At 45.6% G+C, this 13,231-nt stretch overlaps 1 protein-coding gene across 1 annotated transcript; it reads right to left on the bottom strand.

Annotated features, from left to right (window-relative positions):
- Positions 1–2,897: 2,897 nt before the first annotated feature.
- Positions 2,898–10,303, bottom strand: Cops8 (COP9 signalosome subunit 8). The gene is made up of 8 exons (XM_003474575.5): positions 10,141–10,303; positions 9,081–9,151; positions 7,529–7,577; positions 6,909–7,041; positions 6,305–6,412; positions 5,316–5,378; positions 4,484–4,531; positions 2,898–3,843 (listed from the first exon to the last, which is right to left on the bottom strand). The coding sequence occupies exons 1-8, from the start codon at positions 10,216–10,218 to the stop codon at positions 3,764–3,766; spliced, it is 630 nt and encodes a 209-aa protein (XP_003474623.1). The 5' UTR covers positions 10,219–10,303; the 3' UTR covers positions 2,898–3,763.
- Positions 10,304–13,231: the final 2,928 nt, after the last annotated feature.

Consider the following 13,231-nt stretch of genomic DNA (forward strand, 5'->3'; position numbering starts at 1 on the left):
TAACATCCTCCTTTAAATCAACTGGCGATTGTCCTACCGTATTATATTATATGGAAAAATTTGTAAAATTATTGCTGTTTCTTTCTTAAAAGCATGCACAAACTTTCCAGAAAATCCTTTACAGGTTTGGTGTCTTTGTGGGAAAGATGTCAACAACCAAATACTCTCCTCATCAGGAAAGTGTTCAGACCCATCTTTCATTCTGATAAGCTGAATCTTTCAAGAATTTGTCCATTTAATTAAAAATTTCACCTTTGAGGGCATAGAATTGTTCACAATATCCTATAAAGTCATTTTCTCATTATCTCCGTAGGGATTTTGTTCATCTTTTTAAAGTCTCCACTTTCGGTCTTACTGGCTTATTTGACTATATTTTTGGTGACAGGATGATGGTAACCAAGCGAGATCCACTTTGGATTTGAGTGCAGAACTGGGAGCTGCCGCCTCAATGATGGTTTAAACTATTAATTTTGTGGTAATTTGTTACAGCAGCAAAGGAAACCAGTACAAGGAGTGGAAACTTTTCACTAAATATAGTTTTCTAAAATTTGGTCATGCCTTGAAGTCCACTTTGCTTAACATTACCAAAGCTGTGCTAGTGTTGTGGTCTTTCTCCAACTTTTAAATATAACACAGGGAGACTGAAACACAGACCTCTGGGGGTCTGGATCATAATTTTTGTTCTTTCAGCACTAAAGATGTCATTTTTATTTGCCCACAGCCTGGTCCAGTGCTTTTCATGTATTCTGTGTCACTGGTTTTCATTAGCTTTTCTGTGATGAACACAGGTGTGATTTTCTTTGCACTGACATTCTGTGGGGTTTCATCAGTTTTAGAAAATTCTAGGCCAGTACCTCCTTTCCTATTCCTCCTTGGCTTCTAATGACAGATTATAGGCCGGTGCTGTAGGTCACATCTGTAACATCCTTTCCCACTCAGCTCCACTGTGCTGTCACTGTGAGAACATCTTTACTATGTTCTGCATCCAGTTCAAACTTAGAGGCACCCACAACGTTAGCCTTTTGTGTTTAAAGAAGCCCTAGACCCCGCAACGTGGGAGGAAAACCAGGATGTTCTGCAAAGGCTTTGAAGTTCTGGTCTCCTACCCCAAGCAGCTTGTGCTCTCACCAGGGGTCTTGAAGCACAGTGGCAGTTCCAGCTCAGGTCCCCCAACCTCGGAGGGTGCCCAAAGCCCCCAGGCTGCTGAAGTCCCAGCAGGGAGTGCTGCCTCAGCAGGGAGTGCTACCCAGGCACAGCCAGGCTCACGCTGTGCAGAACCAGCACGTGCTCTCGAGAGCTGATGACTCTGAATGGGTCTCTCCTCTCCTCCATCTCAGCTCCTTTACTCCTTCCTGCTTTAAGCAAATCTGCAGCACAACCCTGAGCCTCAGTGCTTCAACTCAGCAGAAACTTCACATGGGCACCGTCGTTTGACTGCAGGAAGGGTCTGGCCCCTCCAAAGGATGCTCACCCACCTTGGATGCAGCTGTAAAAGCTGGTCAGAAGCTGGGCTAGTTGGGGAGGGCACTGCATCCCACACGTGGATGCTTGGCTAACACCAGCTACTGTCCAGGGAGGTCAGGGGATGGGCAGCCAAGGGTCTCTGCACCACAGGGGACCCACAGCAGGACATGAGCTGTCTACCCTAGTGGGCAGCCGCTTGCTTCTTAACCAGCCAGAGAAGAGCGGCTAAAGGGTATACTGGCCATGTCTAAGGTTCAGACTTGTTGTGTCCATGGTCTCAGAGCCTGCTCCCTGGGGACTGCAAGTGCTGTTTTTCACCTAACACTCTAGAGCTCCCCATTGTTAGCCGCCTGGCTGCCTTTCGGGTTCAGCTCCTCGCTGGCTGATGCGTTATCCTACAGACCGCCCTGTAGGTGAGGAGGTGAAATGAAGCGCTCACCTCCCCTTCCTGCGCAAGGGTGAGGTGGGTCATCCTGGGGAAATTAAACAGCTAAACTGATAGAATAGTAATCCATGCTCAAACCGTCTCACTTCTGCCCAGTGAGACCCCAAGCCGACTTCTCTACAAACTTTTGACAGAAGCCCAGATCTTTCAAGCTTCATCACCTAGTAGATCTACTGCCCTGGACCAAGCATTCACAAGTAATTTCTCACTCCTTTTACCTAACAAAGGAATTTAGATACCACAAACAGTATTAGTGGTGTATGTTATTTCTGAGTTATAATTAGGTGTTTTCAGGTGGGATACAGAAGATATATGTACGGTTTATAAATATATCACATAAAGACTCAAGGTCAAAGTTAAGATTACTCCTAAAAATGTTACACAATCACTAACTTTATTCTAGAATTTTTTTTGATGATGCAAGATCATTTTGTAAAATAAACTACGAAACCCTATTCAGTAGTTGAAACTTCTCTCTTCTCCACATACTCAGTCTTCTCCCTCTAAAGAGCCACCGTGATGCAAGTCTCTGGTTTATCCTCCAACGGTGGCTTTCTGGGACGGAGGCAGAGGTGTGCACATTACAGCTGCAGCCATCCTCTGGGTCCGTGTGGAGTCGAGACAGGGACACCCCATCATTCCATCCTCGCTCAGGTCCCTCCATGCCGGCACCCAGAGGTCTCCACCTCCCTCACGGCTGCACAGTGCTCTTGCTACTGACCCTCTGGCTTCTCTTTTCTCATCTCTTCACAAGTAAAGTAAGTTCATGCAGTTTTACTTATCAGAGGTCAATGAAACAGAAGACATTTCCGTATGTTAAAAAAACTGAAATAGCCATAAAAAGAATGAAAATGTAAATTATGTATCACTGCCCAGACTCATGATAGAGATCATTTTTGATTAAGAAATTTCCTAATTATGAGAGGCAGAGACAAACTAGAAAGCATCCACAAAAAGACAAAGAAGCAAAATTTCTAGACACCTCAGATGATGGTTCAAAAATTCAATTAAATATTTATTGAACAAATGCAGAATAAATGATCTACGGGGTATTGTAATCTGAAAATACAGTAACTTCAAACATTCCGAGGGCTGTCACACAAAGGATGAAGACTTGTTCAGCGTTTCTTCCAAGGCAGAACTTGAAACAGAGGCCACCAGCAGGCTGCAGGAGAGCTGTACAGAGTGCCCTCAAGCTCAGCAGCTTCCTTCCCCACACAATGCATTCCGCACCCCACTGTCCCCGCCTCTGGGAAGGCAGAGCTGAACACGTCTCATGAACTCCCTAGGATGCAGGGTCACCGCAAGCTCTCCAATGGATAGACTCATACTACTGGAAAAAACTGTAACTCTAACAACCTGGTTCACTCAGGAAATGTCCGTTTGTTCCTCAGCTGCATTTCAGCGTTCTATCTTAGCGATTCTCAGGAGGCAGGGATAAAGAGGGCCTGCTCTCCCAAGGGTGGCTCATACTCCCGGCAGTTCAGGTCCTGCCCAGGACAGTCCTCCCTCAGCCCCAGAGGCAGCGCCACCACTACTCATTTGGGCATGGATGGGAGTGCGACGCGAGCTGGGGCAGGAGAGCGTGTTCCTAAGTCGCTAGGGAATGTAAACTACCTGCGTAATACTGACAGCGCCAAATTGTTACGTATTACAAAATGAGAATTGCCCCAACTATTTAGCGTAATGCTTAAGGACAAAATATATATAATATACTTTATATTATATATGCATTTTATCACATATTCCATAAGGAATGCTGAGGTGCTTTATCCATCCAATAAATTGAAAATAAAAATTTTACATTTCTCTCTTTGTCAGTGTACAGGATTCTGAAGGTGGTCCTGGATGATGTCAGTTTTCAAGGAAAGCCACGTAATCGGTCAGCCTGGCTAACTGCTGCTCGTTGGGGATCGGTGGAACTGGGGCAGGCTCTGCAGGTTAAACAGAGAACTTCAGGTTAGATGCCACCGCGACAATGCCCAGCTCCTTAACGTTTAACTTGAACAACAAGGTCATGCCTTAGCTCTACCTGATTTTAGACAATTCATATCTCTTGGGCATTTTTGAAACAAACAGTCTACTTTTAAGAGCTTGGTTTCCCCTAACAGCACATAAAGCATGTTGACACTGTCACAGAAGTACCCTGTATGAAAGTTCAAAACCCTCCGAATGGGAAAAGTCTCTTAGGACACAACAGCTCTTCCTGGAAAAGTTCCCACCTTTGGGACATTAACCCTGGGAAGCACTCCTGAGCGCTCCCCACGTGTCAGCTCCCTTTCAGAGAAGGGAACACCATCAGTGAGAAAAGCTTAGGTGCCAGGCAGGCAGCCTCAGGAGTCGCACTCTAGCACTGGGTCACCACGGCATCCTTGGGCACAGCCTGCTCTTAGGGGGCCTGGCTCTGGCAACATCCCTATGAGACGGTACACAGGTACCGGAGAGTGCTGCCTTCCAGTGAGCTACGGGGTAGCCTTGTTCCAGTCCTGCAACTGGATGTGTTACTATAAACTTACTAAATACACGTTACAGAAGTCAGAAACAACAGGACACTTTAAAAATGAAAATATATACCTGATAAGGGAATAATTCTGTTAAGCGAAACATCCAGGGCTCCTGCAACTAAAAGAAAAGCACCATTTACATAAGCCTTTGCAAGGCCTTTCACAGAACGCAGTGACTTCTATTGCGACAGATACTCGGGCTCTCTAGTTCCCAGCTCCTGTCTCATCAGAGTCTTCCCGTGGTGTGCGGCACGGCCAGACCCACATTCTGCTGCCCTGCACACCCTCAAGGGCTGAGCACAGCAGCGGCATAGAGAGGAGGTGACAGACACCGGGAGACACACAGCCTTTGTGGGTGTGGATGCCGTGGACTCTGAAGAGCCACCACAAAAGGGACACATGGCAAGCAGGAGGCAGAGAAATCAGCGAGCTGCGATGAGCCCCCCACTCACTTTCACGGGCAAGGCAGGAGCTAAGTCACATGCAGATTCTGAGTTCCAGGGTACCCTGCCCTACACAGCGGGGAAATCTGATTTGAAAAACTGGGACAAGCCCGGGGCTTCAGGCCCTGAGCAAAGGCAAAGACAGCTATGCCGTGACAGTGAGTCACAGGAGCAGTGTCTGCATGGCTCACACACGCGGGACGGAGAAAAACTATGCATTCAATCTTCAAAGGCCAACAGTTCAGATCTCAAGAAGAGGTGGCTCCAGAGATAAAATGGAAGATTAACATACGGCGAAAATTAATACGGGCCATGAAGCCCAACACACCAGGGTCTTGCATTTCCACCCTAAATGTCCGCATTCTGCGTATTTACAATGTGAGTCACCTCACTGTGTTAGTACAGTAACACATTCAGATGCAGAGCCTGCCACAGACATGGATACACAGCGCCCCCTACCTGGCTTCCTGGGTAGCACCATTCTTGTGGTGGAGTCCGCTTGCCAGCCTTGTTCCAAGATACCTAGAAATGGGGGTTTCACAAAAGGGAACAGGAAAGAATAATATTAACACAGGAGCCCCACCGTCTGTCCACAGTGTTACTCACACAGGAGACGTGACGGCGTTAGTTCAGCCTGTCGGTATTTCTGCTAGAAAGGTACAGGGACAGCACTGGAACATATGACGGAGAACACACAAACTTGTTTTAAACTACTCCCGAACCCACAAAGGGTCACTTTGCTCTAAAGGGTTGCAGTAATCACTGACAGGGTAAGTCTTCCCATAAAGTAGCGCAGCAGGAAGGAACAGCGCGGCCTCATGGCAGCCTTCGGGGCTGGGCTGAGGCTCACTGGCAGAGCGAATCCATGGCACACACCAGGCCCAATGCCCCCCACCCCCAAAGAAAACTTCAATTTCTGCATTCTCTTATGTACCTCAAATTAGGGGAGGACCTAAGAATTAGAGAACAAGTTGTGGTGCATGATAGATAGAGGATCACAATGTCACTATCCTAACACAATGCACCTGGAAAAGGAACAGTCTAGAGTGGGGAGGGGGCACACAGGCTCCTGGGGTGTGAATCAGGAGTGGTGTACAAAAATGGGGCTGAACAGGGACATGGAGACGAGACTCCCCGTACCACGTAAGGGGAGATAAGGCCTGTGAACTCGAGCAGCGGGGTCAGTGAAGGTGCACTTTGCTAACCAGCGGCGCAGACACCAGGAATCTGCCTGTCGCAGGACTACACATCCCTGATTTGGGGGAGGGGGACCCCACTGTCTAAAAACTCCTAGGGGTGCCGTGCAGTACTGCAGGTCACCTTGTCAAAAAGCAAACAACCTGACTTCCAAAGCATCTAGTTAGGGGAGCTTGAGAAAAGGCACTGTGCACCTGTCATTTGCACCTTTTTTATCTTTTGCTTCCTTGACAGTAAAAAGTCCACAGTACCTTTGACGGCCTCTTCTACAGGAAGCCCAACAAAAGCTGCAAAGTCATCGGCGATGATGGAGGTGTACGCTTGAGAGACCAGAGCGAAGGCGCGCCGCCTCGTTGCATCTTTTGTGGCAGTGGAGGTGGGGGGGACAACAAAGCAGGCATGTCAGGGACAGGGTTACATCACACTCCCTTACAAGACCAAACCACTCAAAGATGTCTGTGTGTACAGACACGCGTACACGCCCGGCACGCTCAGAGAGGCTCAAATATTGGCAGCCAAAGAGAAACACACTTCTTACACTTGCTGCCCCAGCTGGCTTGGACCCACAGCTGCTGTGGGCAGCTGCCCACCGCTGCCCCAGTCACACTAGGCCCTCATCTCGGGGTGCAAGCTCAGGGTAAGATGGCTACAGCCGTAGCCCGTGCTGATGTCCTGTGAAAATGGTGCTTTCACCAGCTTCTCTTCAGGACCACAGGGTGGCATGGGGCAATCATACATGTACCTCCAGTGATCGAAGCTGGCAGGAATGTGTTAAAACTCACACAGAATCATGCAATAGTCAGCACTCTGGGAACAGGTCTAGCCCAGCGTAACTCCTGACCACACAGACACTACCTCTGAGCGCATCCATGATTGGCTGCACTGTCTCAGACCACTGGTGAGCATTGATGGTCGTATAGATACCAGGGAAATCTCTCTGCCAGATCCTCTGTCCTACTGACCAAATTCCTCCAAGTTCTGAATTTGCCTGCAAGAAACATTACTGCCTTTGAAGGTATCCATTCTGCAATTTATCAAGGACAAATACCATGGGTGATACAATAAAACTTGTTAGGGAGGTAATCCAACATTGCTTTTAAGAGATGCAGTTACTTCATCTATTGTCAAAACTTTTTACATGCTGCAAGCAGTAATATAAAATATCTGTACATCCGACACACATTTTTATTACAACAAAGCAGGCGAAAGTAGTTGAAAAATATTTCAGAATTAAGTTGGGGGTGGAGCCAAGCTTGTAAGACATATCTCACGAAATCAGACCAGTATGAGGTGGGTATACATTTCAGTACCATCCCACAGAAACTGAGCCTTCTGGTTAGAAAAATCAAAAGATGTAAATATCAGTTTAATGATGATTTCTTTGACATAGAAAACAGGGGAATGTTTGAGAGGCTGCCATATTCGTGACCATTACTACTATATTAAAGCAAAAACTGCACTGAAGGAACACTTACAGACTTTATAGCAGGGGGTATCCTTTTCCAAAGATATCTTGCATTATTCCTAATTTATATAAAGAACAGTCAATTAGAAAACAATGTCAGTGAATAGTTAAAATTACTAGGTCCAAATACAAAAATGTAGAAATAAACTCTGAAATACAATTGATGACAGAGAGTAAAAGTTTGTTTTATCTGTGTTTATTCTCCGAAAACTCCAAGGGTTTTCCAGGTAAAAAGACGTGGAATATATTTATCAGTCATCCTGCTATTTTTTACTGGATTCTTAAAATTAATGATCCAGATCCCAAATTAAGGAACTAGTACATTAAACACATAGATTTATACCAAATTGCCCACAGACTTTACTCAGATGCATAAAACAAATGTATTATTGCAAGCAGCAATATAAAAATATACGGTAAGATATAAAAATATATGGTGAATGGTTATATTACAAGATATTACAGTAAAAGACCCACTGCCATTAATGAACCTGTCAGAATCCCCCCTTGCTCTGAACTCACTTATCCCCCACTCCTGCCACTTTCTGAAGCTGTTTTGAGTCCTCTGCCACAGGTGTCTGCAGCAGTGCTGCCACTGCAGCCTTGATGTCTTGAATCAATGCAAAATGTTTCTCTTTCATGGTCATCTTGATTTGGGGGCAGAGCCAGAAGTCACACAGTCAGCCGGTGGCAGCTCTGGTGAGTAAGATGGAGGAGGGTGTGCCTGATTTTATAAGCTGCCTTTGCCCTGGATGGCAGGAGGCAGCAGCCATCATCATATTTTTTAACAAAACTTTGTATACATACTCATGAAAAAGGCTTTCCAGAACTGCTGCAGAAAGGGACAGTGAAGGGGAGAAACAGCAATGTCCTTTATTGTACTAAATTCGTAAATGTAAACATTCACTGGATATTCTGATTCCCTCTTTTAAAGATCTTTCCTCCCAGTAGGTACTGCACCCTAAAAACTTCCAACAGGTCAGTTTCTGAGAGACTGCAACAAACATGTGATAAGAGGATTACAAAAATGAAACAATTTATGGTACATGTATAAAAAAAATCTCAAGAGTAACTATTAAAAAGATACCAAAAAGAATTTAAAACAAAATTTTATCAGGAACATTGATAAGACCTAGATCTGCAGGAGACTCCTTTAACCCAATTATTTCTTTTCTTTTCCAAAGAAACATGAATAGAAAAAAAAAAAAAAAAAAGCTTTTAAAAAAGCTCATAAATCTGAGTAATAAATCTGTCTTGGCTTTCTCAATCTTCCCTTTCAGCTTTTCAGCTATTGATTATAAGTAAATTGAGATGATGAAAAGATTCTAAATTACTGATACTGTAGTCTCTCATGTCAAACTGAAATTCTTAAAGGAAGTGTATGTAAAACAAATACATTTTAAAGTGTAACCATAATTCATTGTAACAGGAAATAGATATAACAGTTATCACAACAAAAACAACTCATGGATCCTATGCTTTGTGATCTGCTTCACATCATAATGCTTTCTGTGTAACTCTGAGAAGCTGCTGCTCCAAGCCTTAGGTGGGAAGGTACTCACATGTCATTGTGCAGCAAATACAGTGCTAGGAGCTGACCATACACTGGGGGTGTAGCAATTCCTCCAGGAGCCTGGAAGGCCAACGATAAGAGAAAAAGCTGTTTATTCTTTTTCTTTCATTGACACAACCATTTATTAACAGTAATTTTAAAAGTCCGTCTTATATACTACTTTAGATAATAACAACAGCTTAGAGAAACTCCAAACATTAAAACCTCAGTACTAAATTTAGATTTGTCATCAGCTGTTAATATTTTTACCTCTCAATTTCGTTATATATACAAGAGTATTTAAAACGTTCCTTTCCTAGTTCTCAAATTTGTACTTACATAATTTTACTATTTTAGGAAACAAACTCTCAACACATTATTAAAACATTACGTTTCTGCCTACTATATCAAGCACGCTAAATATCTACATAAGGGGGAAAACACCACAGCTGAATTAGACATCTCTCTCCTCGTGCAATTTTAATCCATTTAAAAAATCTGTAGTGTCTGTTAGCAAGCTTCTGCTTCTAGCCGTTGTCTCAACTATACTAACGTTGTGATTGTTTAAGTGTCTAAGAAACTTTAACAGCTGCCTAATATACTCTTTCCGCTATCTTACCACAAACAAAATGTTAAGCTCGCTTGATTACATTACAAGATTAACAAGGGTTCTCTTAGCAAAGGGGGGGGGGGGAATCTTTCTTGTTCTCTACAGAGTTAGGGGCGTCTGGCTGCACAAAGGTCCCTAGTAAAATCCACAGTTCTGCCTGCTCCGGCTCGGACAACGGCCAGTAAATGTCAAGCCTAATTGATGGAGAAGTACATTAGTAGGTGCTGGAGTAAAGATGCACAGACTTCGGGCTTACAAATACAACCAACAAAAACCTCAGGGCGAGCTCGGAAAAACCGGCCTGGTCTGAGCGGGCCACTGGGCCGGGGCTCCCCACCTCCAGCTCCCGCTCCCTGCACGCTCCACGCCCGTGGCCCCCGGCCCCGTTACCCTAGAAACCGGCGCCACCCGGGGGCTGGCAGCGCCGCGAAGTTTCTCCCAGAGCGACACAAATGGGTACCTCGAGCTCCTGGTTCTCGCACTGATCCAGCAACTTTCTGAAACTGAAGGCACTTTCCGCCATCACCGCCACTGGCATCTTCCCGGCCGGTCTCACCGCCGCACCTCCCAGACCGCCAGACTCCAGACCGTCTCTCGGGGCGTCGCGCCCGCGATGACGTAGAAACCATCCTCGCCACTGAGCGCAGCTGCGCAGGCGTACCGTCAGTTCCGGCGCGTCCTTTGACGTCACGGGGCCCGGAAGGGGCGTTGGCGCTCTGGACAGCGCTCTTGCTGCCCTGGAGGACACGTGGGCTTCCGGCGTGGGTCTCACCAGGAACGGATGTGCTGGAGTCATGGCCGCTGGTACGAGGGTGCGCATAACCCGGGATAATATGAGAATAGTACGTTTTCAGTAATAAAACCTGCTGTGGAGGCAGAGTGAGATGTTTCCTAGAGTCATGAAGTGTAGGGCTGCGCCACTCCCTGCCCGGAACCAGCCCCGGGGGTCCTGAGATACCGACCGCGTGGGCTTCCCGCCCACATCCTGATGCGCGTGCAGAGGGGACTCCACCCCTCCTGCCCGGGCAGCCTCCAGCGTCGTCTTACGGGCCTGGGGCCACCCCCGCGCCTTGTGCCTAGAGGGAAGTCTGGCGGAGGACACGAATGCTTTTTTGACGCCCGCCCACTGCTTCCGCCTTGCAGCCAAAGTGACTTTTCCTGCACCACAGATCAGATCGCGTTACTCTTCTGCTCAAACTTCTGAAATCCGAGAGCTCAGCACCAGCAGGATCGAGTCCCCTTATCCTCTCTGGCTCACTCCAGACCGAATGTTATAGAGTATATAATGCCCATCACCAGGCAGGAGGCTTTGATTCCTTCTCAGCTGCATGTCTGGCTGTGTAATCTGTGGGAGCCACAGCACATTTAAACTACAGGGCCCTTGTTAAAAAATCTGTGGAAGGTGCCACTAAAGGTAATAAAATAGTCGGGCGTTATAGCATTCCTGTAACCTCAGCAACACTCTGGAAGGCTACGGCAGAAAGATTACGTCTTCTAGCCTAGTGTGGTCTATTTAGTGATTTAGCCAGACCCAGTCTCAAATTAAATGTAGAAGGGGAACTGGGGATATAGTTCGGTGGGAAGGCCCTGAGTTAATTCCCAGGAACGAAAGAATGGACTTCTGTTTTCCTCTAACTTTCCATAGTGTATTAAAAAGTTAATATTCTAAGTAAAGAAAAATTTGAAATTTAAATTATTACGGATTAACTTTTCCATCCATCTTTCAATTGTGATATATTTACATCATGCAGAGGCACAGAAAGTCCGCAATTCCTAATTCTTAACCTTCCACGTGAATATGCATTTTCTTTTTATCTGCACGATGGAAATGCTGCACGGAACAAACTCAGCTGTGTTTATTGCACTGCTTCCTATGCACGTATTCTGCCAATACTCTGCACCCTAGACTTGACTAAAAGAAAGTTTGAAAGGACGAAGAAGTAACGTGGGTAAGAAAGGATGTAACAAGTTTCCTGCAGGTTTCTCGAGACTCCACTGCCCTCTCCCTGCATTTAAGACAAGATCAGGTTCTAGGGTCAAGTTTAGCCCCTCCTGGGCTGCCAGCAAATAAGTTGTTCATTTGTGGACATGACCAACTGACCTTCTGTTCACCGTGGGTCTTGGGGGCCCTTCACTCTTGGGTCCACAGGGTGCTCCGTGCTAACAGAAAATTGTGAGCCCTGTAGGAACAGCAGTGAACTTGTGTGTGGCCTGTGTGTCCCCAGTTCAGGCTCAAACTCCCTGTCCTGAGGAACTGCCCTGACAAAATGCAACTTCTAGATAAAATTATTAAGCATTTCAAGATGGCAATAGCTGTCACTGATTATTCCTGCATCATTATCTCCACCTGGAAGTGATCATGTTTAAGGATCTTTGGGTAGAATATAAATTTAAAAACTACAAAATTCCTCAAGAAATTGCCAACATGCTAGAGTTTGGAACTCACATTTGCTCCCAAGGCCCACATGTTAAAAGCTTGTCCCCAGTTTGGTGCTAATGGGGAGAGCAGAGGAAACTTCAGAGGTGAGGAGTGGGAGGCCTGCTGGTCACAGGGGCTGGCCTTGAAGGAATTCTGGGAGCCCCTCCTCTTCCTCTTTTTTCTCTTTTGCTCTCTGGCCATAAAGTGAACATTTCCCCACCAGTGCCAAGCTCCCACTGTGATATATCAAAAGTAGCAGGGCCATCTGACCACAGACTGAAACTTCCAAAAGTATGAGCCCAAATAAACCCTTTTTCTTTATAAGTTGATTATCTCTGGTGTTTGTTATAGTGAAGGGAAACTGAGTCACATGGAACATGAAATTGGAACGGGATGTGTATACCACAACTAGAGATAGTTTAGATGAATAAAGTAATCAAATTTCATTAGCGGGGAGAAATATGGATGGAAACATTCTAAGATTTGACATAAATCTGAAGAGCACGATTTTGAAGTTTGAATGTATAATAACAACTATCAACCTGTTTCCAGCAGTCAACTACTATTCAGTGGAAGAATCCTGCCCAGCAGTTTGATTATTTAAAGACAAAAACATTTCAAAGCTTGTCAAGTGTTTTAAGCCACTGAGAGTTGAAGACCTAAGTGTACAGTTTTTTTCTGAATAGAAAATCTCAGGGTTTGGACACAGTTGCAGGTTAGAAGCAGAACTTGGAGTGTCAGAGGGTCAGGTTGTGCTCTGATTGTATTGGAAAGTTAACAGCTAAATTCATATGCTAAGGTAGTTGAAGGCAGAGTCCTTGGCAGATCCTTAAGGTTAAATGAGGTGGGGAGGATGGGGACCCCGCTGGTATTGGTGGCTTCCTAAGGATAGCAGCATGGGCGGCCATGTTTTCTCTGAGACGTCCTCTGCCACGTTAGCATGCAGCAGGGTAGCCCTCACCAGACACAGCCAGGGTGGGGACCATACTCTTGGGCATTGCAGATGGCAGAATTGGACTTCTATTCTTTTTTTAATTTTTACTTTATTTTAGAAAAACAGTGAAAATGAGTTTCAAAGCAGGATAGTAGGACGGTTACAATACTTCATACATTGCGTATTGGTGTCTTGTAG

The sequence above is a fragment of the Cavia porcellus genome, unplaced genomic scaffold (assembly GCF_034190915.1).
Source record: "Cavia porcellus strain 051 isolate PalLab524CR breed Dunkin Hartley unplaced genomic scaffold, mCavPor4.1 scaffold_26, whole genome shotgun sequence".
Lineage (NCBI taxonomy): Eukaryota > Metazoa > Chordata > Mammalia > Rodentia > Caviidae > Cavia > Cavia porcellus.

What these genes read in the sequence shown, in the direction of transcription:
- Cops8 (XM_003474575.5), bottom strand. Translation starts at nt 10,218, where the DNA reads ATGCCAGTGGCGGTGATGGCGGAAAGTGCCTTCAGTTTCAGAAAGTTG. An exon ending in TACCCCCTGCTATAAAGTCT is followed by an intron (nt 7,042 to 7,528) that starts GTAAGTGTTCCT and finishes TGTTTCTTGCAG; the next exon opens with GCAAATTCAGAACTTGGAGG. An exon ending in CAGAATTATTCCCTTATCAG is followed by an intron (nt 3,844 to 4,483) that starts GTATATATTTTC and finishes TTTAACCTGCAG; the next exon opens with AGCCTGCCCCAGTTCCACCG.